At 45.1% G+C, this 25,618-nt stretch overlaps 1 protein-coding gene across 5 annotated transcripts in view; it reads left to right on the top strand.

Moving 5' to 3' along the window:
• Positions 1 to 19,035, top strand: part of asic1b (acid-sensing (proton-gated) ion channel 1b) — a 193,583-nt gene extending 174,548 nt beyond the window's left edge. For all 5 annotated transcript variants that reach the window (XM_077008785.1, XM_077008803.1, XM_077008766.1 and 2 more), the window contains 8 exons: positions 2,674 to 2,801; positions 4,918 to 5,068; positions 7,927 to 7,983; positions 8,422 to 8,575; positions 10,805 to 10,896; positions 11,075 to 11,154; positions 16,065 to 16,172; positions 18,907 to 19,035. In XM_077008785.1, the coding sequence (XP_076864900.1) occupies positions 2,674 to 2,801; positions 4,918 to 5,068; positions 7,927 to 7,983; positions 8,422 to 8,575; positions 10,805 to 10,896; positions 11,075 to 11,154; positions 16,065 to 16,172; positions 18,907 to 19,002 (866 nt within the window). In that variant the 3' untranslated portion in view covers positions 19,003 to 19,035. The remainder of the gene's footprint in view (positions 1 to 2,673; positions 2,802 to 4,917; positions 5,069 to 7,926; positions 7,984 to 8,421; positions 8,576 to 10,804; positions 10,897 to 11,074; positions 11,155 to 16,064; positions 16,173 to 18,906) is intronic.
• Positions 19,036 to 25,618: the final 6,583 nt, after the last annotated feature.

Genomic DNA, 25,618 nt, shown 5'->3' with positions numbered 1-25,618 from the left:
ATCAAGGACCCCGTGAGGCGAATGCTCAAAGTGTTTTATCGCCACTGTTCAGATGACTTCTGGCAAGTGTTTAACAGAGCTGTTTGCAGGCCTTATCTCCTAACAATTTTTGCATAATAAATTTACCCAAACTGTTAAATGGAGCAGCTTAAAAATGAGGTGGCATATGGGTGTGTTCTCTAATAGTCACTTCATTAAATATCTTCAGTTTCCAAGTAGATAACTTATAAGGTACTTTTAATTTATTAATCCTTTTATTTTAAAAGTGATAGTTATAGGTCTTCGCTTCTATTTATGATCTATTTCAGAACACAATCATTTGTTCTTGACTTTATTATCAACTATAACATTTCAAGTAAAAAACAAATGTCCCCATCCTATAATATCATTCTGTTACCAGTATTAGAAATGCCTGCCTCAATCAATGATCAGTGCATTAGGTGTTTTAAGTTCTTCTTCTAATGTGAGCCACATGTCTTTCTATTGCCCAGTCTTGCAGAGGTTCTGGTCCAGTTACTTTGATTTCATGTCCAAGGTTTTGGAGGTTGATATTGTCACGCTCAGGGCGACGTGATGGACCAGGCACGAGTCCACTCTTGTCACACCAACGAACTTTATTTTATACAGTATAGCGCAGACAGCGCACGTATAACACGTACACGTTTAAACATCAATAACTCAGACAAAGTCGAGCACGGAACACTGCACGCACACGCATTAAATAGACAAACCACATAAGTCCCGAGTGACGAGACGAGCCACAGGTGAGAGGTGAGCACGCTACCGGCTTCCTTGGAAGCCCTTGGGGGGGGCGTGCCGCAGGGTAAGTCTGCCGACACTCCCTCTCTCCCTCGCGGACCACACTGGGGAATCTCTCTCTCCACCCCCACCACGCAGCTTGGCGCAGGTGTTCTGCCAGCGTCTCCACCTTTGTAGCCTGTGCCTGACGCAGCAGTAGCGCAACCACTGGGTCTTGCTGCATTTCGTCAAGGCTCACGGCGGTCTCGCGGCGAGGGGTAGGGGAAGAGGCATGGTGGCTCCTGCTGGGCCTCTTCACCTTCTTGGCGCGGTTCGTGTAACCTGGCATTTCTTGGTCGGCTCGTCTTTCTGTCACGCTCGGGGCGATGCGAAGGACGAGGCACGAGTCCACTTTTGTCACACTGACGAACTTTATTTTATACACAGTATAGCGTAGACAGCACACGTGTAACACTTACACGTTTAAACATGAATTCAGACAAAGACGAGCATGGGACACTGCGCGCACGCACATTAAATAGACAAACCACTTAAGTCCAGAGTGATGACGAGACGAGCAACAGGTGAGACGGATGAACACAAGACGTAACCGCACCCACGGAGATCCACAGACGCAGACAACTAGACGTAGACAACATAAACACACGCCCAAAAGGGAGGGGTCAGGGGCTGTAACGTGACAGATATGCATATTTGTCCTAAGATAGCAACATTTGGTATTTCTGATCAATTATCCTCACTTACCCGAGGACAGGCACAGGTTTTAGCTTTTACCTCCTTACTGGCCAGACGCCGCATTCTTTTTTTAATGGAAATCCTCAAAGCCTCCTTCTTTTGCTCTGTGGCTTCAGGATGTGATGCAGTTTCTCAAAGTTGAAAAAATGTGCACATTGAAAGGCAATACTGCCTGATTCAATACTAAGTGGAACTCTTTTCTTTCTTATGTTGATTGGCTTTTAACATTTATTTATTTATCTATTTATTATTATTATTTTTAAAATATTATTTATTATTATATTTTTTGTGATTTAATTCACTATGTCAATAATCTTTGCTCAATTGTGGGTTTGTATGGTATGGGGTGGTTGAAAGAAATGGGGGGGGAAAAAGGGGACATTAAAAAGGTTGAGCATAGACACAGAAGACATAGAAGTGTTGTTCTCTACTTTTCTGTAATTATTGCTGTGATACGTTTGCTCTTGCTCCAAACTATATATAAAAAAGAAAAAGAACGCCTCCTCCGCCTTCCACCGCACTGAGATTGGTCTGCCCCCGAAATCAGCAGAGTGCATGCTCATGAAATGCCTCTGTAAGAAAACTTGCCCGTTAAATGCAGATCTGTGAGGGGCTGGTTAGTGTCTGTTTGTCTTTAAGCAGGAAGCACATGCTCCTTGGGGGAGGGAGGGTGAGCCAAAAGGCCGAAGCTGTTGTGAGACGTTTTCAAAACTTGTCCTTATGTCCAAGAAGCTGGAGATCCATATTACTTTCACAACAGACTTAAACACGTCTCGACGTTGTTGTGGAAGTGACCTACCCCATCTCATCAGGACAGCCTTCATATTGTATGATATTGACGTTGGAGGCGTAATTGATTTAAGGATCTTGGTAGTGGAAAGTGTTGGCATGGCTTTGGCTGTTTTGGATTATAAGAAGTACTGTATGCCGATGATGTAATACCCTTCAAGGCTGCATATCAAGACATATTAGGGCCCTCAATCATAAGGAGAAGTCAAGCAGGTAGCAAAACCTTAGTGATCTAAAGTGATGAGTCTGGACTGCGTTCCGCTTTTTTTGAGCACACGCTGACGTTTGTCAGGCAGAAAGCAGCACATCTGATACAAAATCAATACCATCGCCCTTACACAGCACCACAGACGGTGGGATCTTATCTGAATCCCTTCTCTTCTCCTGCAGATGAGACGTCGTTTGAGGCAGGCATCAAAGTGCAGATCCACACCCAGGACGAGCCCCCGTTCATCGATCAGCTGGGCTTTGGAGTGGCGCCGGGTTTTCAGACTTTCGTGTCCTGCCAAGAGCAGAGGGTAAACTCCAACTGAAGTTTGCTGGTTTCATTTGTTTTATTATTTTGTTTATGATGGGAGCTGTCCACAGTGCTCAATTCAGCTCCGTAGATGTGACAGCATTTCCTTCCAAGTTTCCCAAGTTGTGTTTGGTTCAGTTTCACCCCTCAGTGTCTTTCTGTGTTAATCATCTGAGAGCAAGTATAACTCCAACCTTGGTCATGAATGGAGATTTTGTTGGGCAGATTAGCTGAGTGGATGCCAAATTCTCCCTTTACCCCATGAAAAATACATGGCCCACTTAATCTACTCAGAGGGAGTAGAGAGGATGGGAGAAGAAGAGACAGCCTGATGTTGATTTTAACCAGTCAGCTCATCAGTCTTCGAAAACCTGCAGCAAATTGATTTCTTTACCGTCCTGCTCATTTAACTTCGGCGTTGCCTGCAGGTCAGCAGTTCTCCCCCAGGGCTGGGCTCTCCTCTCTCTCAGGGAGGCACCTCTGCCCTCCCTCCCTCCCTCCCTCTCTCTCCACCTCCCTCGCACTCCTCAGTGTCTCCTCACCGTATCGTGGGATCACAAACGAACCCACGCTGACGGAGAAGAGCGCTGACGCCATGGGCCCCTCCACCTGCGTATTCACCGTGGCTCTTCGGCCCCGCTGAGACACGTCCATTTGTGTCCCGCTGCTCGTCCACCGAGTCCAGGACACCTCTATCCCTTCACACCACAGTGGTGCTGTGCGTGCTGATTACGAATTGGCTGCAGGCCCTTTATGGGGACTAGGGAGCAGGGTGCGTCTGCAGCAGACACGGATTTAATGGCGCCAAGACACACACATCCCACCCAATTCTGGCATCGCCGTTTGTGTTTCGTAACACTAATTTTCTGTGTACTTTTCGTCTTTGTGTTCTAGCATGATTGTTACAGAAAACTATTATAACTGATGACCTCGTTTTCAGTATATTCATTCACAAGTTCCTGGTCACTGTGATTCTCTCTCTCATCTAAGACTCGGTATCTGGCTCATGCGATTGCCATGAGTCTTTTCAGATTGTAAGTCCGTATTCTATTTTTATTTATTTTTTTGCCCTGCTCCCACACACACACACACACACATAAATGGAGCAATTCCTCTGTCTGTATGTCCTTCCCTCTGTCTCTCTTTCTTACAAGTCGTTAAAGATTTCATCAGTAATGCTGGTGCACGAAATATCCAGCCATTTTCATTCTGAAGGATGACAAACTGAGATATTTCAATAAAATGGATTAAACATCAGAAGGACGTTGGAAATGTTTTCAGAATAAACATAGCTGCTGAAATATCTTCTCAAAAGTGCGTCCTTTCTTCCTCTCGCTCCACCTGATGGACACGCCACATCTACACGGCTTTCGTGGTCACCTGGCTCTGTGAATCCAGCTTGAACTGCATGTTTGTAGGGATGTTTTTGGAGGCCTATTTCGCAGCGTGTCAGGGTCACACACCCCCCTGTGAGAATCTCCACCATACCAAAGGTCTCTTTGAACTCCTCCGTGCTTGTAGCTTCAGGACGGGCTTTAAAACACTTTGCCTTCAAACCCTCTACACACAACCAGACGTGTGGGTCACACGTGTGGGTCACAGGGCCAGTGTCACGTGGGAGCAGAGACGCCCCCCCCTGAGTGGGAATAGAAATGTGACGGCAGAGATGGGACACGCCTGCTGCAGTTCATCCTCTACGCAGCTAGAGGCTCCACTCAGCTGTGCTTGTCTTCTGCTGCCTGGCACCCCTTTAGGCAGTACTGGAGTTGACTGTGGGGTTTTTGTTAAATAGGTCAACAGCGTAAACGGTGATGAAATGAAAACTGCTGGACGATTAATGTCACATGGAGAAGGACAGTCTACAGTCTTGTTAGGGTTTTGTTAAGAGGACAGTCTACAGTCTAGTTAAGAGGAGAGGACACACACAAACGTGCATGAACTGGGGTAGTGTGTATGGGGGTCTGTGTGCATAGGAGACAAGGTCACTTCATTTGTAGTGACTGAATAGTATAATGGAGCAGCTTTGATTCACTTTATGTATGGTTAATGCTGTATTTTCGTGTGTGTGTGTGTGTGTGTGTGTGTGTGTGTGTGCGCGCGCACACTCCCATGTGTAGTTGACCTACCTGCCTCCACCTTGGGGTGACTGCAGGTCTCAGCCCACGAAATCCGACTTCTTCACTAGCTACAGCATCACGGGATGCCGCATCGAGTGCGAGACGCAGTACCTGGTGGACAACTGCAACTGTCGAATGGTTCACATGCCTGGTAGGCACCTCCCCTTTCCCCGCCCACCACCTGCCCCAACCACCAATCATTTATCCTCACAACCATTCAGGTCCAGTCTTGCCACCAGCTGTTGCGAGTTCTGATAAAACATCTGGACCCAGCCACAAATTTTACTGAGCTCAGACTAGCAGTACTGCGCCTCGACATCGAAAAAACGAAAACATTCAGCTTCCTGCTTCGAGCGTTTTCATCTGGCCAGCACTGGAACAATCTAAAGTGACGCATCTAATGGCAGCTAAGTGCTGCAGTAACCTCAGGTTATGGCATCTCACACAGAGATTTAGTAGATCCAGCACGGCTCCCAAGAAATCTCGTCTTCTCTGAGAAGTTCACCTGGGGCCAGTGTGCAGAACATCAGTTAGTGCCCAGGGTGCCTCATTTTGAAGGGACTTTTTCTAGATACAACAGAACAAAGTACATGCAAGTGGATTTTTATGCAGGTCATATACATTAACCCAACTCTACACACAAACTTCCCAGCATGCTGCCAGCACAGTTTGTCCATCACTGTCTGACCATCAGGTGACAGCTGACTGGAAATGCTCTGAGTTGTAGAACATTATGAAGTGAACAGATTGTATTGATGCACTAGGTGCACGTCCAAGGAAGGTGTTTCCAGTAAATGTAGCCAAAGTGATCATGATCTCCATGGTGGATATTTGCCAAACATTCAGAGGTTTCCCAGAGCTCTTTTATCCAGTAGTATTATTGTACTGGTAGTATTACCAAGCCTGGCCAATAGCTTGAATGCTCACAACCAAACTGCTCCCACAGTCTAGAGGATGCAAAAGATTAAATGAAACCAGCTTGCCTGAATCTGTATTGATTGCCCATTCACCACTCAGTTAATTTGCAACATTTATTTCTTAGAAACACTTGGTAGGTGCACAGTTAAATTCCATCCATATAGCCAGAATTTACTGAAGTCATTATTCAGTCTGTTCATCACCGTGCCGTTTGCCTCTTTGGTGATGTGTTGGTGAGAAAATGTAGGAGCATGTTTTATCTTAAGAACTGTTTTATTTAGTATTCACATAGTGTCTTTGAGGGTTCTTTTGCTTGAAATTGTGTCTACTGTCTAATCCAAACAGGCTAGACCTTTAACTCGAAGCACGAGGGTGTCTAGTTCTTGTCATTTTGCTTCCCAAGTGCAGGACGGCGTCAGCCTCTTCTGTATCCCGGTGACCGCCAAACGTGGCTTGCATCTGTTTAGCCTCAGAAACAGCAGTGGGCTCCTTTCAGCATTGAAGCCACAAAGGAGCTTTGTAACGGTGCTGGGTGCTCACCCTGTGTTGGGTGTTCACCCTGTGCTGGGTACTCACTCTGTGTTGGGTGCTCACCCTGTGCTGGGTGCTTGCTCTGTGCTGGGTGTTCACCCTGTGCTGGGTGTTCACCCTGTGCTGGGTGTTCATTCTGTGCTGGGTGTTCACCCTGTGCTGGCTGTTCATTCTGTGCTGGGTGTTCATTCTGTGCTGGGTGTTCACCCTGTGCTGGGTGTTCACCCTGTGCTGGGTGTTCATTCTGTGCTGGCTGTTCACCCTGTGCTGGGTGTTCATTCTGTGCTGGGTGTTCATTCTGTGCTGGGTGTTCACCCTGTGCTGGGTGTTCATTCTGTGCTGGGTGTTCACCCTGTGCTGGCTGTTCATTCTGTGCTGGGTGTTCACCCTGTGCTGGGTGTTCACCCTGTGCTGGGTGTTCATTCTGTGCTGGCTGTTCACCCTGTGCTGGGTGTTCACCCTGTGCTGGGTGTTCATTCTGTGCTGGGTGTTCACCCTGTGCTGGGTGTTCACCCTGTGCTGGCTGTTCATTCTGTGCTGGGTGTTCATTCTGTGCTGGGTGTTCATTCTGTGCTGGCTGTTCATTCTGTGCTGGGTGTTCATTCTGTGCTGGCTGTTCACCCTGTGCTGGGTGTTCACCCTGTGCTGGGTGTTCATTCTGTGCTGGGTGTTCACCCTGTGCTGGGTGTTCATTCTGTGCTGGGTGTTCACCCTGTGCTGGCTGTTCATTCTGTGCTGGGTGTTCATTCTGTGCTGGGTGTTCACCCTGTGCTGGGTGTTCATTCTGTGCCAAGCCTCCGGTTTGTGTGTTCTCTCCGGTCCCACTATCACTCCTCAAGACCTTTATCATTAGTCAGTTATGCGAGAGGGAAAATATAATGAGCAATAATGGCAGGTGGTAATTGGCTGCATCTTGGATCTTCTGGTTTGCTCGCTCTCTCTCTCTCTCGCTCTCTCTCGCACTCTCTCTCCCCCCCCCCCCCCCCCTCTCTCTCTCTCTCTCTCTCTCTCACTCCTTCTCTCTCTCTCTCTCTCTCTCTCTCTCTCTCTCTCTCTCTCTCTCCCTCTCTCGATCTCTCTCTCTCCGCAAGGGACCTTGTACATTTGGACGGAATACGCCAAAGAATTAATGAAATCAATTAAAAGATGAGATCAGGTTTGAAGGAGACGTTCCAGGCAGATAAGGGCAGCATGATTGACAGTGACGTGCTTTAATTAAAACACGGTAGCAGGCGCTTCCTTCTCCTGACACGCTTCCTCCACAGAACACCGCGTTCTTTGGGGCCAGCTGCATGTCTTTGGTTTTCGTGCCTTCCTTCTGTTTCGTTCTACCTGATTTTCTTATTTCCATGTTTTAAACTCTGTGGTCCACCGTTGCTGGTGCTTCTTTTCCGCTGCTGTAATAGAATGTCTCTTGCCCGTCTCATTTTCTTCTCTGTGTTTCTCTCCTTTGCTCTCGTTATGCTCTCTCTCTCTCTCTCTCTCTCTCTCTCTCTCTCTCTCTCTCTCCCTCTCTCTCTCTCTCTCTCTCTCTCTCTCACTCTCTCTCTTTCTCTCTAGGAGATGCTCCATACTGTACTCCAGAACAGTACAAAGAGTGTGCAGATCCAGCTTTGGGTGAGTATGGGAGTGGGCGTGTGTGTGTGCCTGTGCACAAGTGAGTGTGTGTGTGTGCGTCTGTCCACCTGTGTGTGTGTTTGAGTAAAAAGAGAGAGAGAGAGAACAAAGCCCATTTAGACTAAAGGGAGACAGATCTGCTGTGTGCCATGACCACTCCTCTTTACAGATGGCAGGACCTGAGGCAACGATGGTCCACTGGATTTATAACGGCTCCCTCCCTGCACCCTCCCACCCTCCCATTAACTCTTCTCACTTTCTCCTCCACCACACATCCGCCCCATCCCTCCATCACTCCCTCATCTGTCATTCCACCCGGCTATTTTTCCTCCTGGTTTGAAATATCTTCCTGCCCTCATCTGTCCGTTGTAACGCTGTCTCTCTCACCCCGTCCTCCTGTTACCCGTCTGCTGTGACGGCCCCTCCCCCTTTTCCCAGACTTCCTGGTGGAGCGGGACAACACCGTCTGTGTGTGTGAAACACCGTGCAACACCACACGCTACAACAAGGAGCTGTCCATGGTCAAGATACCCAGCAAGGCCTCTGCCAAATATCTGGCCAAGAAGTTCAACAAGACGGAGCAGTACATCGCGTGAGTGTCACACACTTCACTGGACGGTTTCGTTGTGCTCGTGATCATTCCACCAAACCCTGATAGGTTAGCCTATTGGCCGGCTACTTCAAATGAAGCTCCGCCCCTTAAAGTGAACAGTGATGTGACCACCGCGAATCTGTTGCCACACACAGCCCATACAGCTGCACGGACCACCTGCACCCCAGCAGTCTCCGGTGGGTTTAAAACCCCCGTGAAGGTCTGACCCATGACTCATGACCTTTCACTCAACCCAGCAATGATAACAGCAACACTGCTGCTAACTACTGCATCAGTGTCACTGCTGCGTGGAACATGGTGCTATTTCAAATAACATGAAGTTAGTAGTTGTTCTTTGGTCCATAACTGAACAGGGTACACAGGGTGTCTGATTAATTAGATGTGGCACCAATTTGGCTGTGGTAATGGAGTGACTCTAAAAGGCAGGTACAAGATGGGCATGGCTGAGGAACTGGCCAGAGGTATGTGTTAAGTGTTTGTAATAAAGGGGTGGATGAGTGTAAGATGTACATCCCTTCAGTCTGAACAAATATCTACTTCAGTCGAATTTGTGCTTTGCTAGAGTTTATATTGTTTCATAATTCCAGAATACAATTCCATGCCAAAGAGATAGTGAGCCTTTGTGTGTGTGTGTGCGTGTGTGCGTGTGTGCGTGTGTGCGTGTGCGTGTGTGCGTGTGTGCGTGTGTGCGTGTGCGTGTGTGCGTGTGCGTGTGTGCGTGTGTGTGTGTGTGTGTGTGTGTGTGTGTGTGTGTGTGTGTGTGTGTGTGTGTGTGTTGGCATGTGTGGGTTTGTGGGTGCACAACTATCTGACTGTATGCACATGCAGACAAAACTTCCAGAAGGACACAACCCCTAGCTGTCATGCTCCCCCGCTCTGTAAGCCGTATACCGACATTCAGAAGTTCCTCCAGTCTGGATGAGTTGAGATGGTCTGTTTGTGCTTCTGTCAGCAGCAAGGCACAACCAGACCAGCCCGAATGATGCTTTCTGGTATTTACCCAACTGGAGTTCAAAAAAGTCTACCAGAGCTCATTTGGTCTTTGCCTAGCACTGGCTTTTGAAGAGGAAGGAATCGGAATGCAGCATTAAGCATTCACCTGAAGGTTTTCAGCTGTCTGAGCGTAACGGGTTCAGACTGGGCGAATCCGGATTGGATGTGAGCGTCTCTTGATTTGTTGACTTGAATGCTAAACAAAATCCAAAAGTGTTGGTCTGTTCGTCATGTGGTCAGATCAAGTGGAAATGCCTCCCTGATATTCTGACGATACTTACATTATTCAGGCTGTACTTTATTATCACTCAAGTCATTATCCAGTGTGTTTTGTGTACTAATTTGTGCACTTCTGTTGTTCTTTAACCCCAGCTCAGATGTAGACTTGGACCAAAATAAGCACTTTGTTTGTTTCTCGGGCTGAAATAGCTGGTCATTTTTAATTTTGGCCTCCCACACTAAAGCTTTGTGGGTAAACTAACGCATATCCTTCCTCATAGAGGAAACAAGGCATCTTGTAAGAGTGTTTCATGTTACCATTGAAAAATAGCAGGAAACATAACCCCAGTGAAAACCCCAAAAACAACAACAGAATCTGTTGTATGTTTAAACTCGTCATGTTTCCTAAGAGCACGCCAGCCATTCAGAGAGGGAACTGTTGTAAAGAAAAAGCACCTACAGTGCAGATTTCAGATAAGAGTGAATGTGCTTGAGAAAAACCTTGGCGCTACATCTCCTGAATTTGATGGTGCTGTATTGAAACATAAGTTAACTTGTGAAAGATTTGTACTTCATTAAATCATATTCCAATTACATAAGAACAAAGCAGCCATACTTCATGTGTGTCCGTATGTGTTTGTCTACAATAAAAGCCAGAGGAGCAAGAAAGAACATACGTCTCCTCCTAAGGCTATATAATAATTTACATCTGTACACATCGACATATACTTCAAATGAGTGGGGTGAAGGCTTCTCTGTTCAGTCTTCTCTTATCAGTCACTACGGCAGAACTACAGAGAGCCTACAGCCTGGAGCTAGATGTTTTGCTAGATTTGAACTGTCTGACTGAGCTGGTGTGAGATCTGGAAGGAGATGTTCTGAGAAAACACAGCCGCTGGCCATTCACAGCATACAAAACGACTGACGTAACACTGAAGCCACAACGCAAATACATGAAGCCTGGTTGACCTTATTATGGTTTTGGTCTTTTGACAGGGATAATATCTTGGTTCTGGACATCTTCTTTGAGGCTTTGAACTATGAAACTATTGAACAGAAAAAGGCATATGAACTGGCTGGATTACTGGGTAAGTCGTTTGTTCCCCACATTCTTGGGCAACATTAGACTTGAATTTTCAGAATAAAGCTGTCGTACTGCTTGGACACCACGACCATAAACACAACTTCGCATTTATAGATACCATGTGATAGAAACCTACAAACCTGCATTTGCAACCATAACGATAGAATGTGTTTCTTCTCCAGGTGATATTGGTGGTCAAATGGGCCTTTTCATTGGAGCCAGTATTCTCACTATTTTGGAACTCTTTGACTATCTTTATGAGGTGAGGTATCCCATTTAAACTGCCAACTAGAAACATTGCGACTAAACTCAATTATAGCTCAGAGGACTTTGAAGTGTAACGCGAGGTTTAAGAAGAGATGCAGAGTACCATTTTTCTCTGTTGAGCTTTTATTCAATGTAAACACAACAAACAACACCTAACAAAGTCAATGACGAACAAGGGACACACATACTACACGCACCTAAATACAATCACAATGACAACACAAGTGCAACACATCACAATGACAAGACACAAGTGCAACACATCACAATGACAAGACACAAGTGCAACACATCACAATGACAAGACACAAGTGCAACGCATCACAATGACAAGACAAGACAAACAACAGATGAATACACACCAGGACGCACATGGAAACAGAAACCATATAAAGACACGTAGACATGCCCAAAGGGGGAGGGTCTAAGGGCGGTACCATGATATCAAGATTTAGCTTGGGTCATGTACAGGGGCATATACCATTAGAACAATCTAGTATGCTAATGTTACTAGTATGCAATTGCTACATTTATTTTACATTGCCTGAAGACTCAAACACATGCATTCTGTCTGAGCTGTGATTGGTGAGATCTAGATCTATGGTGTTGTTGCTACATTTGGCTTGAGGGATGTTAGGGCGACTTCAAATAATTTAGTCCTGAAGCCAGTGGACATTGTACATCACTGGTCTCTGATGCCTCCCATTATTAACTACGATAGTTGTTATTGGCTACTCTCAAACATTTTTTCATTCTTGTGGAAGCACTTTGAAAGGCAAAACACTGTTACTGGTCACGAGGGAGATAAATTATGTATTTCCAAAGGCCCAACAAGTATGCAAATTGTCCATATATAGATATTTTTATGTTCCTTAAATAAACAAGATAAAATTACCTTTTCATTGCAGGAAGTGGGCTCTTTTGATTGTATTACTAATGGGTTCGTTCGTTTGATATCCTCATAACAAGATGCACAGCAAATTCCACGGTGCTATGCAAGCCACATTCAGCTCAAACAGGATAGATAAAACAGCACTGACTTAACACGCAGTATTATTTGTATTAGGCTAAGCTGTTGGCCTCGTACCTTAATGGTCCTCACACCTTCTTTTTCTCTCTCCCTCAGTCCATCCCTCTCTCATCCACACACAGAGACATCCACACACATGCACACACGTTCATATCATATGGTCATTAGCATCTTACTGGGTCCAGTCTGCTAAGCCATATCAGGATATTGCTCCCCTGGCCGGGGTAAAAGATGATTGATTAGCCCTCATTTCCCATGATGCCTGGCAACACTACACACATATTTCAGGGGCTGTCGGTCCATGCTGCCCAAATTCATCCACACCAAGGAGTTAAAAACCTGCCTCACTGTCAACAACAATCAGGGTCTGACACAGTGGAAGGGGGGGGGGGGGGTGTAGATGGGGTTGATGGAGGTGGGGGGGGGGGTGTAGATGGGGTTGATGGAGGTGGGGGGGTGTAGATGGGGTTGATGGAGGTGGGGGGGGGTTGTAGATGGGGTTGATGGAGGTGGGGGGGGTGTAGATGGGGTTGATGGAGGTGGGGGGTGTAGATGGGGTTGATGGAGGTGGTGGGGGTGTAGATGGGGTTGATGGAGGTGGGGGGGTGTAGATGGGGTTGATGGAAGTGGGGGGGGGGGGTGTAGATGGGGTTGATGGAGGTGGGGGGGTGTAGATGGGGTTGATGGAGGTGGGGGGGTGTAGATGGGGTTGATGGAGGTGGGGGGGGGGGTGTAGATGGGGTTGATGGAGGTGGGGGGGTGTAGATGGGGTTGATGGAGGTGGGTGGGTATAGATGGGGTTGATGGAGATGGGGGGGGTGTAGATGGGGTTGATGGAGGTGGGGGGTGTAGATGGGTTGATGGAGGTGGGGGGGGGTGTAGATGGGGTTGATGGAGGTGGGGGGGGGGTATAGATGGGGTTGATGGAGGTGGGGGGGGTGTAGATGGGGTTGATGGAGGTGGGGGGGGTGTAGATGGGGTTGATGGAGGTGGGGGGGGTGTAGATGGGGTTGATGGAGGTGGGGGGGTGTAGATGGGGTTGATGGAATTTGGGGGGGTGTAGATGGGGTTGATGGAGGTGGGGGTGTAGATGGGGTTGATGGAGGTGGTGGGGGTGTAGATGGGGTTGATGGAGGTGGGGGTGTAGATGGGGTTGATGGAGGTGGGGGGGTGTAGATGGGTTGATGGAGGTGGGGGGGGGTGTAGATGGGGTTGATGGAGGTGGGGGGGTGTAGATGGGGTTGATGGAATTTGGGGGGGTGTAGATGGGGTTGATGGAAGTGGGGGGTGTAGATGGGTTGATGGAGGTGGTGGGGGTGTAGATGGGGTTGATGGAGGTGGGGGGGGGTGTAGATGGGGTTGATGGAGATGGGGGGGGTGTAGATGGGGTGATGGAGGTGGGGGGGGGTGTAGATGGGGTTGATGGAGGTGGGGGGGGTGTAGATGGGGTTGATGGAGGTGGGGGGGGTGTAGATGGGGTTGATGGAGGTGGGGGGGGGTGTAGATGGGGTTGATGGAGGTGGGGGGGTGTAGATGGGGTTGATGGAATTTGGGGGGGTGTAGATGGGGTTGATGGAGGTGGGGGTGTAGATGGGGTTGATGGAGGTGGGGGGGTGTAGATGGGGTTGATGGAGGTGGGGGGGGTGTAGATGGGGTTGATGGAGGTGGGGGGGGTGTAGATGGGGTTGATGGAGGTGGGGGGGGTGTAGATGGGGTTGATGGAGGTGGGGGGGTGTAGATGGGGTTGATGGAGGTGGGGGGTGTAGATGGGGTTGATGGAGGTGGGGGGTGTAGATGGGGTTGATGGAGGTGGGGGGGGTATAGATGGGGTTGATGGAGGTGGGGGGGGGGGTGTAGATGGGGTTGATGGAGGTGGGGGGGGTGTAGATGGGGTTGATGGAGGTGGGGGGTGTAGATGGGGTTGATGGAGGTGGGGGGGGTGTAGATGGGGTTGATGGAGGTGGGGGGGGTGTAGATGGGGTTGATGGAGGTGGGGGGGGGGGTGTAGATGGGGTTGATGGAGGTGGTGGGGGTGTAGATGGGGTTGATGGAGGTGGGGGGGTGTAGATGGGGTTGATGGAGGTGGGGGGGGGGTGTAGATGGGGTTGATGGAGGTGGGGGGGGTGTAGATGGGGTTGATGGAGGTGGGGGGGGTGTAGATGGGGTTGATGGAGGTGGGGGGGTGTAGATGGGGTTGATGGAGGTGGGGGGGTGTAGATGGGGTTGATGGAGGTGGGGGGGTACTTCTGTGCTAACATAATTTTTAAAAGGTGATGGGCCTCTTTTGTGTTTATTGTGGATGGACGGCCATGCGGAATTGTAGCAGCAGTGTGATTGATAACAGGTCCTCCGTCCCCACTGTGGTACCATTACAGAAACACTGCTGACTCTTCAGTCAGGCCCATTGCAGCTGGCTGATGACAGAATGCGGCTTGCGCGAGCACACACCAGCAAAATAATCCTTGAGTGAGCGTAACCGTAATTCTTCAGGGTCACCCTGCATAAGATGCATTCAGATTATAACATGAGAGAGATAGAGAGACTCAGTTGAAGTCATGTGGAAAATTGTTTTAAATTAAACCTGTTACCTTTAAATACGTTAACCACAAACACTGAGGTTGCATTTCGGACATATTTATTATTAGGAAAGTTTCATGGAGCAAAGGTGAAATAAGCTTGTTAGCTGTTTTTAGACCAACATTAATGCTCTGCCTACTAAGTACTAATTTCCCTGCCTACATCCTGCTGCGGTTAAGTGTAGTCCATCACTGGTTTACGACTTCTAAATGAAGTCCATACTTCGTTGTGACGTGAACCCAATGTCACCAAGCGCCATGTGCTGACCGTGCAGGGGCACCATGATGCAGACTAATAAGGGAGTACTGTTCTATGCCAAAGAAGCTCGTCTGGACTGACTCAGCTCTGTGAGAACCATGAGCCATGAGGAAACACAACTTTTACAGCAAGATCCATTTTTGTTGGTAAAGACGACTCTGATCTCCGGTTTTGTGACATTGTTGGCTGGCTTTGGCGTAGTAGTGTCAGCACATTCGCTTCGATGCGGCAGCGGAGATGTCTAAAACACCTGGATCCTCTTCATACTCCCATTAGTACTACGGGTTGTTTATGAATCATGGTGGCATTTTTCCCATAATGCTGGTTAATACCTAATATACTTAACAATGTAACAGGCTACATGCTGCCAAGGTCCACTCTTTATTCAAAAGACCTGGTAGGTGTACAGTTAGAATCTTTACTCCATCTGTTCACATTGGTGTTAGCTATCCTGCAGCCTTTTATCATTGGCTGGCTTCTGATCACATGACCACTGTGGCTATTTTTGGGTAGCAGCAGACTGTCAGTTGTGACTGACACATGTAAAAGTCCCAGAAACACTGTAGTGTGTCATATACTTTTACAGGTTCAACGCCCACGTTTCCACCTTCACTGACAGTGTTAAAGCTGAGTGAAAAATGGTTTTCCAACCATATAATATCTGGTCAGCAGTGGAGTGTGGTTAGTCAGGGCAGGGTGGAGAGTGGCTGAGGTACACCAACTGATGGACTACAGTCTGTAACTGTACACTTTCAAAACATATCTATAATATAGATGTACCTAATAAAGAGTCAAGTAAGTGTAGAGGTATGTGTTTTTAAGAAACAGGTAAGTGTATTTGTAGAACATATAGAGGCACTGCTGATACGTGTGAAATAGTTTTAAGTGAAATACAGGCTAAATGATAAAAAGCCTTTACAGCTGCTGCAAATGTAAAAATATTATAGAATCCATCTCCCTAAACGGCTAAAGTAGCTCCCGTTACCGCGTTTGAGAGAGAAGCGCCGGGGCTAACGCGTAGCACTCTGCTCTCTGCGCAGGTGATCAAGTACAAGCTGTGTCGCTGTATGAGGAGCAGCCGCCGACGCAGCGCCAGCACCAGCAACGACCGCGGCACCGTGCTGAGCCTGGACGACGTGAAGCGCCACGTCAGTTACTCTCAGATCAGCGCCCGCACCGACGGGAACACTGAGGCTTAAAAAACAACCTTATCGTGGAAGGGGCGGGGCTTGAACAGTGGGGGAGGGGTTAAAAAAGGAGGCGGTTAGGGTGAGAGGGAGAGACTGAGAGAAGAGAAAGACAGAGTAGTGAGAAGGCGGAGAAGATGGGTTCACCATGTTTTAGGTTTCAGTGTATTTCATTACATTTTATTCATTTCTATTTTCTATTACATATATTCATATGTTTGCACGGTTGTTGTTTCTGAACATTGATCATATCCTGCTCTTGGCTATGGCTTGTTCGGTTAAATCTGATTGCGCACTTATTTTTCTGATTTTTTTCTCATCTGCAAAAACGTAACGCAAAGTGTCCAATACACAACGAGCCAAAATGTTGATATACACCAGATACTTACTCTGCAGGAGAATTCAAAAACAGAATTATGTTTAATAGGACTTTTAAAAAATTGCATTTTTACTTTTGCAATTGAAAAATCTGGCTTCACTAACAAAAAGAAAATGTTTGTGAACAGGTTTGATTTATATTATTATTACAGAAAGCAAACATCAATGCTGCAACTTACCTGGAATGTTTTGAAAAGAAATATTTTGATCTAAAACAGTGTATTTGTGACGGGCAGGGTGAGCAACTCAAAAAGGAAGCGATCACGCCAAGTCTCAGGGAAAGAGGATGGTTTAATAGAAAGTGTGCAAACCAAAAACCCGTGCATTGTTCCAAATGTAGGAAATAATAACCAGCAGTCAACTGGTACAAAGACAAGACGTATATAGACGAACAAACGACCCTCAGGTGAGACGGATCACGGGTCCCGCCCACCTGAGGGACGAACATCACGTGACCAAAAACAGGACCGCTGCCGCTGTAACCGGGGGCGACCGGTAGGTATTTAAAGTGCAGACTAAATCTAAGAAAAACACGAAAACAGTGTAATTTTGATTTAGAATGAAAAATTTAATTTAAAATACAGTTAAATATTTTTAGATTTTTACATGAAAATGAAAAACATATTTTTATACATAAATAAAATGATATAGAAACCAAAAATGATAAATGAACACGTACAAGCAAATCCGAGGCACAGATAAGTTAGGTTGTGCACGTTTTGTTTGTGTTTGTTGTTTTTGTTTTCTTTATTAGAATGCACCAACTGGTCCAAGGGTTAGATGAAGCCATTTTGTGGACCTTGCTTATAAAAAACATTAAAATTTTATAAAAGCAATATAAAAACATGGCAGCATAATGACTAGGCCAGTATGTAGCAGTACTAGTTTCCCTACATTAATAGGAAAACTGAAAAACATTAAATCTGAACAGGACCGTAGCCTATCAAATTGATGCTAATTTGCTTTTGCTGTTTTCCAATTCTTTTAGGTTCAGCAATATGTAAAATTGATCAAGTAAAATTTACCAGTGATGTTCTTGAATCAATTTCCTGAAGTCATGATTTCAGTAAAGAAGATCTGAAGTACTGAATTAACCTCAATGGATGTCACTCATTCCATTTTCCTATTTTATCTGCTGAAATGCTAAATGAAGAATAAAACCCAATAGCATCCAAATTATATTTTAATATTTTATCCCACAGGAGTGAGATGACATAAGCACAGCTGAAGGAAATGGTCAAAAAGTGTGTGTGTGTGTGTGTGTGTGTGTGTGTGTGTGTGTGTGTGTGTGTGTGTGTGTGTGTGTGTGTGTGTGTGTGTGTGTGTGTATATGAGCTATTAAATAGAGTGTAGATCAAATAACTTTATATTTAATTAAGTTACAACTTAATTAAACACAATTCTTCCAATTTATAATAGCAATGACTGAGACAATATCTAATGGATAGCAGGTTTGTTCACTAAAGTCTCCATCAGTGTTGTAATATCAGATTTTGGATCCATGCTCTAATAGAGGCCATAGCTCGATCTATTGCTATGTACAACCTCTTAGCTGTTCTCCAATTCTGCCCCCTGTTGTTGGCTGGATATACTGTTGTGGTGTATTCAGCCCAGCAGTGACAATGATGCATGTTAAAACAGTACAGACACCCACTGACATGTCAGTACGATGTCAGTGTCACCACTGTGTTGAGAATGATACAACACTCAAAATATCCCATCAGCAGTTGTCATGTGGTCAGGACATCATCATGGTAAATCTTCCACCTAAAAAGTGCACAGTTTGTGCATAATAAAGTGTACAGTGAGTGCAAGTGCAGTGTAGACGTTTCTAATGAGGTGGGTGATGAGTGTGTGTCTGTGTGTATATGGGGGAGACGGTGAGAGGATGTGTGGGTAAGCGTGTGTCTAGGGGTAAAGGGGCAAGAGTCTGAGCTGAAGGGAGGGAGCCAGACGCCGAACCGTTGGATGTGGTGGTTGTCAGGGATGTTGAGTGGGTATCTGTCATGGCTTGCCGATTTCACAGTCTTACTGGAGCCATTTTGCGCTTTAATTGGAGGTTGAAGGGGGTGGAGTAGTTTGTAATTTTCTCCTCTTTTCTTCCTCCTTCCTCTTCTTCCTTTCTTTTCACACCAACTTCACCCCCACCTCCAACACCACCACCATTTGCTTTACTTCATATTTGCATTCTCTCCATCCCAAATTTTAATGCTTCTTTCAATTTGAGCCACTTTTTGAACCATCTTCTCTTCTTCTCTGTTGTGTCATTGGGTTTTTTTGTCCTTCTGCCCCACTCTGTCTTTTCCTCTGTCTTCAGGCTCCCTGTGAAAACCTTCGCACGCCTACCACATATCCTGCCAACATTCTACCTCACCATCCAGGGCAGGGGAACTTTGAGGACTTTACCTGCTGAGTCACTGACAAGAGGATCTGGTGGGAAGAGGGGGGGGGGGGTGGGGGGGGGGGGAGTGAGCTCTGCTCACAATGTACCACCAAAGTCGACAGCATCCATGTGCCAACACCAACCCGACCTGGAGGCCATGGAATTTGTTTTCGTCCGGATGTTTTAATGTGGGGGAAACCACCATATTGCTTGATGAACAGAACATTGGGAACCAAACAGTACTGGTATTGGGAAAACAACGAAATGTCATCTCTAGTTTGGTTTGATGAATACCATTCCACAACCATACATGAACTTTAAACATTTCACGAACACTTAAAGGAATTTGGAACACTGCCTCAAAAGAAAACTCCTTCTTAAAGAAGCCTAGGAAGTGTGGAGCCTTCTCACACTCCACCACAAAACATGTTATGTAACACAACTTGAACTGACATCCAATCAAAAGGCTTCTGGTGGGCGGAGTCCCATGCCTTTTTTTCTGTACATAGCAATGGCTCTACACTGTCTTTAAATGAGTGGCTTTACTAGATTGTTAGAATAATATAGTGCTTATTTCACTGTCCATGTAACAGCATTCGTGACCACTGGTGGACTGAGGTTCATTCAAGTCTCAATGTGTCTCATTTACAAATGTATCTTGGCAAACAACACCTACCATCAGGTAACGTGAGGCTGGCCGTTAGGTGGGAGGAAGTTGACCGTACACACCTAGCAGTGTGGTCACTCCTTCCTGGTCTCATCAGGTGACTGCATGCTTGTATTTGTCCTTGTATGCATGTTTTCTGTTTTTTCTTTTTCTTTTCATCTTTTTACTATTATTATTGTTTTACTTTTTAGTAATCAGTATTGCCAAGTTTGCCTCAATTATATACAGGTATCGGAGGAAATGTGGTCCCCTCTAACCTTGAGAGAGAGAGTGTGTGTGTGTGTGTGTGTGTGTGTGAGAGAGAGAGAGAGAGAGAGAGAGAAAGAGAGAGAGAGAGATTGGGTGCCTTAACCCTACAGAGTGTGTGAATGTGTGTGTGCAATGTATGTGTGTGACTGATGTATGATTTTATCACCTGGATGCAGTATCTGAGCTATCTCCTTCCCTCTGTGTGTGTGTGTGTGTGTGTGTGTGTGTGTGTGTGTGTGTGTGTGTGTGTGTGTGTGTGTGTGAGCACGTGCGTGTGCACATTATTCCTCTGCTAATTATTTTACTCCGTGTATGATCACCTGAATTATCTGTGTGTGTGATATCAGCCTATCACTTACTTATCCTCTCCGTCTGAATTATGTGAAATGATTATTTTCCATAAGTGTTACTGTTGCAACTGTCATATCAAAGCACAAGACCACCAATATGTAAACGGTGATGTAAAAGAAAGTCAGAATAATATTCCTGCTGGGAGAACTATCATCATTATAATCACAATCATTATTACTCTATTAATCTGACATTTTTTGTTTTTCTACTATGAAAAGTATACATATTGCCTGATAGTCCGGTTGCCATCTTTCCAGATAATAGGCTGTTCTATTTATCTATGAAGGTATAATAAATATCATTGATAATTTTAGACAATTGCTGTTCGTACTTGTCAGATGGGTTTCTTTATACTGGGAGAGGGGGAAACTTTGCAAGCATGCATGTCTGTGTGACAGAAACGGGGGTGGAACACGTGGAGAAGTTATACAGTCGGCCACCAATACAGAGGCAGCAAGTTGCTACATGTGGCATGCCACCAAGACACTGGCAGCAGGTTGCTATAATGTGCAATTGAGTCTTAGGTTTGAAGCCACTAAACAGGCTAGTGGCATTGGCCTATAAAATGTCGTCAGGATGGATGGGAAACTGGAAGGACCCATCAAGATGGTATCAAGCAACTGGCGCTGACTGTATGTATGCTTGAAGCCACTAAATTGAAATTGCAATCTTGACATTTGAAGGCCAGAGGATGAAAAAGTGTCAGTCCCCTAGCAGGGCGTAATCGCATTATCTGGAGTCAGCCAGTGATTTGCAGTCATGCCAGCCATGCCATGCCAGCGGACATGGGTTAATCATGTAAAATAGTGGTGTTTGGGATGAGTGATGGGTTTGTTATTTCCGGCTGGCATTTCTCGTGGACACACGCTGAGCCGAGCACTGCCGCTGGAGGGTAACCGAGGGATGCAACGTACACCCCCCCCCCCCCCCCCCCCCCTCCGGGGCTTACACTGCGTCTGATTGGCTCACTCTCAGGGAACAGTGCTGCCTTTGAGAGCCTCTGCACTCCGCACAAACGTTCTGCAGCGCAACAGATGCCGTGTCATGATGTGCGTGTGACATTAATTACCTCCGTCACAGTGTTCCTGCCTTGATGTGTGAGCACTTTGAGCCAGACGGCCTTTTTGATCATACCAGTCACCTGATTTTGTGGGGCTTACTAACCTGGACAGTGTCTTAATTTTGGGTGACATGATGGTATTGCCAGGTGCTGAGAGAAATTATTGGTTCTTTGTAATCTCCACAAGATGTAGAGTCTGTTGGCCATGATGAAATGCAGTGGAAATTCAAATCTGTAGGTCTTTTGACACTTGGCTTAACATATTTAAGAAACTTCAAGGGCCTACATCATAATGGCTGTGGAGGTAAGACACCACTGTGTCATAACTTCTCTTTTTTATATATTTTTGGCATAATTACTGTATTGTAGCTGCAATTTTATAAAATACTGATAATGAAAAGGTTTTCATTTTTGTTTACCCATGTTGTTACCCAAGTAGCAAGAACCTTTTTAGGAATATTTAGTGCCCATTTTTCACAATCCTTCACAGAAAAAGACAAATGTAATTGATTTTTCTACCTTATTATCCTATTCAGGGTCATCACCCTTTCTTGTTCATAGATCAGTTTGATCTATTCTTCATTTCCCATGAGTATCAGCTCAACAAATGGCAATTAGCACTTTCTGAAGTTTGTCATCGATAAGGCTTACAGGGCATTCCTTAGGGCACAACATGGCAATCCACTCATTGAGAGGATTAATACTTTTCTGCAGAGACGTTTTTTTTTTTTTTTTGGAAGATCCAGTCAAAGAGATTTCATTTGCATACATTTAGCCTGTTCACACCAATGATTTTACGCAAGAAGCACTGGGTGTGGTGATGAGGCAACAAATGAAGTCAAGAATTGTTTGAAAAATGAGGATTGGTGTTTCATTTTGTCTCTTTTGTACTTTAATCAAAGGATTTTTCTCACAGGTCATCGTGGTATAACAGGGCCTACCGAACCCAGGGGTGAAAACCCCTGTCAACACTGTAGGCATTAAAAAGGTTCTGCCCAACTTTGCAGTCTCCACATTTTTATCCCATTAACAAAATGCAAATTTTCAATTTGCAGAGACTCTAAAATAGTCATGATTTTACAAAATACTAAAGATTGTCCTTTTCCAATTTTAAAGGAGCCAGATAGCTTCAGCACCACCACATTTGACGATACACACTATATCTGGCTTTAAAACCCACTTTGTATTTTATAGCCTGAACCTTGATCTTGACAAAGTCTTTTCACTAATATCTATACAAACATGACTTAACCTCCGTCACAGTCCCATTTACTTATAATGAACTACCCGAGAGACAGTAAACTCACTTTGAAGGTTTTGATATTGCCCAGAAATGTCATCCTCAGTGCTGATGTCATATACTACGTTTACTATAAGCTGTATTATATTGGCTTTAAGCAAGTTGAGCTCATTGTGTAATATTCTAAATATTCACATTTATTCCATTCGTTTTGCTGCATGCATCCTGAATCCTCGTAGATAGTCTGTCAGGATCTGTAAGCAACAATTTGAAACATTAAAAAATAATAATTAATGGAAAATAATGTGCACAACATGTTTGGCATTATGGTGACCTTTAATACCTTAAGGGCAATGAAGAATTTAGAGGCACAGGCAGGAGTGCTATACAAAAACGTCATTGAGAGGAAGACGAGGAAGGGATGCTTTAAGTCCCTGATACACAACTTTGAGTGCCTTGTGCCTTTGTTTCCTGTCCATTAAAGCTGACACCCTGTGAATGAACACCCAGAGTAATGAAACAAAAGAAAAAAATGTTCCTTCGTTGTTCTTATTGTTGTGATAGCACAGATGTACCTGTGTGTCTCTTGTGCTCTACATGAGGTAATAGGTAATAACTATAGGCTGTGTATCTGCTATGGTTGAACCACTTGACTATTCAGCTAGTTATATAAGGCCGCTCAAATCGTGTGCTGAAATTGTATACGCAGAGTGTATGTAGGTTCTCGAAGCAAAAAGACCAGAAAGAACACTGGACAAGAGGGCAGAAAGAAGGTGCTGGAGGCTCGTCTGAACCAGGCTGGGTTCTAGCTCCATTCTGTCTACCTTCTTCCTGTTTTCTTTTCAGGCAAGACCAGACGCGAAGGATTTCGGTGGCTATTTTTATAGGTGACACACGGGGGACAGGTGCAACTTTATGAAGATTTGGGAGCAGGTGAACTCCAAGGTCTATGGAAAAATCCAATGTTGGGGGCTGTTGTAAACATGACTGCCACATTACATCACCCATGGCTATACAACGGACAGCATTCAGAACATCAAGGACAACTAAATGTTAGCGGTCCAGAAATGTCATTCACAAATAAAATAAAAAGGTATTGTTCTTTACTAACAAGTGAAAGAACTACTTTAAATGAACTTATCCCTGGATGGATAGGCACCAGAAGCAAAGGAGTATTTTAAGTTTTCTGCAGATTGCAGTAGCCCAATTTATTTAACTTTACGTGAAATTAAAATAGTATGTATGAACAAATCCATGGTTCTTAACACAACATAAATACAGGGTTGCCAACTCTCACGCATTGAGCGTGAGACACACGCATTTGACACGCTAAAACACGCCACACTTCCGATATCTCACGCCGAAAAAAAAATCTAGTTTATTTACCTCTGATCCATATCTATTTACACTCGCCACCCCCTCCAGGTTCAAATCTCACTCCAAGCGATCTTGAATAGTTGGCAACCCTGTGAATATAAAGGCAGCTAATAGAAGTCATGGCTCGTTTCTTATAGTTTCTGTTAAGTGACAGCTATCTTGTCTTATTTGTTCTTAGCTATCCTTACTTAAGTGCACAATGCAAGATTGAAATTATTTCAGAATGGATTCCCTGCTAATGAGTAAGAAGGTTAATGCTATCATAAAAGTCTAATCATAAGAGTGAGCGTGACACGTATCTTGGTCATAATAGCTGGCTGGCTCCCCTGCCTTGAGCTACCTTGGCCCTCACCATCAGCTCTTAACAGCAAGGCTCCACGAGCCACTGTAAGCACGTGGACAAAGGGCACGCGCGTGCGTGTTTGGGATGGTGTGGTCTCTTTTCTCGTGCTTGGTAAATTCCAAGGCCAAACTTGAACACAGACACGACCTGAGGAAAAACGTTCTTGGAGGGTCAGCGATGTCCAGTAACAATCACAGTCTCAAATGCTGGAATTTGTGGTTCATGATGAACGAAAAATGATACCAGGTCTGTAAACACACTTGATATTTGCCAGTAACCAACACTGATGTAACATCCGTTGAAGGACAGTTATCCAATATGTAAACATTAATAGTAATAACTCTTTCTGATAAACCAACCAGATCATTTTCTCTTTTTCTCCTGTTTGTTCATAGGCTTAACCATTATTAGGGCGGCCCTTTCACTGCACGGCCATCCTTCGTCGCTATTACTTGAATGAATCCGTCCAATAGTAGAGCAGCATCCTCCACACGTTCTCTCTCCCATTAAGCATGTGCTATGGTCAATCTCTATGGCTGTGTTCGAAATAGCCTACTACATACTACTGGCGTACTGATCGAGCCCCAAATCAGTATGCTGTATGTGACCAAAATGAAAATTTCCAGTACGGAAAACATACCCGGATGACCTACTACTTCCACAAAATATTCCAGTACGCGAACAGAGCTATCTTCGTGGTGTACTGCATCCCATCATGCAACGCTACGTTCACGTGACCCCGTACTATGCTTTGCTTTTGTTGCATACTGGAAACTGTACTGCATTTACTACGAGGACCAGTATGCAGTATACAGTATATACTGAGTCCAGTATGCAATATCCAGTATGTAGTAGTCTATTTCGAACAGAGCCCAGGTCTTCATTACTTTAGTGATCGATGGGACTGGGATCATCACAGCCAGCGCTCAAATACATGTTCAGAAAGTGAATCCTTTTTTCTGTACGTACAGCAGTGATTACTGTCATTACCGTCACTAGCTCCTATTTACCCGAAAGTGTCACTAATACTGTCTTTTTCAGTTTCTTTGTATTATTAAATAATAAAGATATTAAGGTATAGATTCAAATATGTCCTTAATATATTGTGAAATATTTCTATATTCTGACATATACAATATAAAGTGGAATGCTAGTTATAGATAAACATTCAAGAAATCGTTTATATAAATTTATTATGAACGAAGAGTTGTACCCCACTAAAGCTGGTTTTATTACTGTGTAATAATTATTGACTAACAGAGCAATACAGCTTCCTCTGTTGTGAGGATTGTTCTGGATTTTAGGTTAAGCGGTCAAAGCGTAAAAGCTATTGGGGTGTAGGCAACGGTGACCTCTTGT

This window comes from Brachyhypopomus gauderio, chromosome 1 (genome assembly GCF_052324685.1).
Source record: "Brachyhypopomus gauderio isolate BG-103 chromosome 1, BGAUD_0.2, whole genome shotgun sequence".
Taxonomy (NCBI): domain Eukaryota; kingdom Metazoa; phylum Chordata; class Actinopteri; order Gymnotiformes; family Hypopomidae; genus Brachyhypopomus; species Brachyhypopomus gauderio.
The sequence above is the reverse complement of the archived record's forward strand: the minus strand, read 5'-3'. Positions and strand labels throughout refer to the sequence as shown.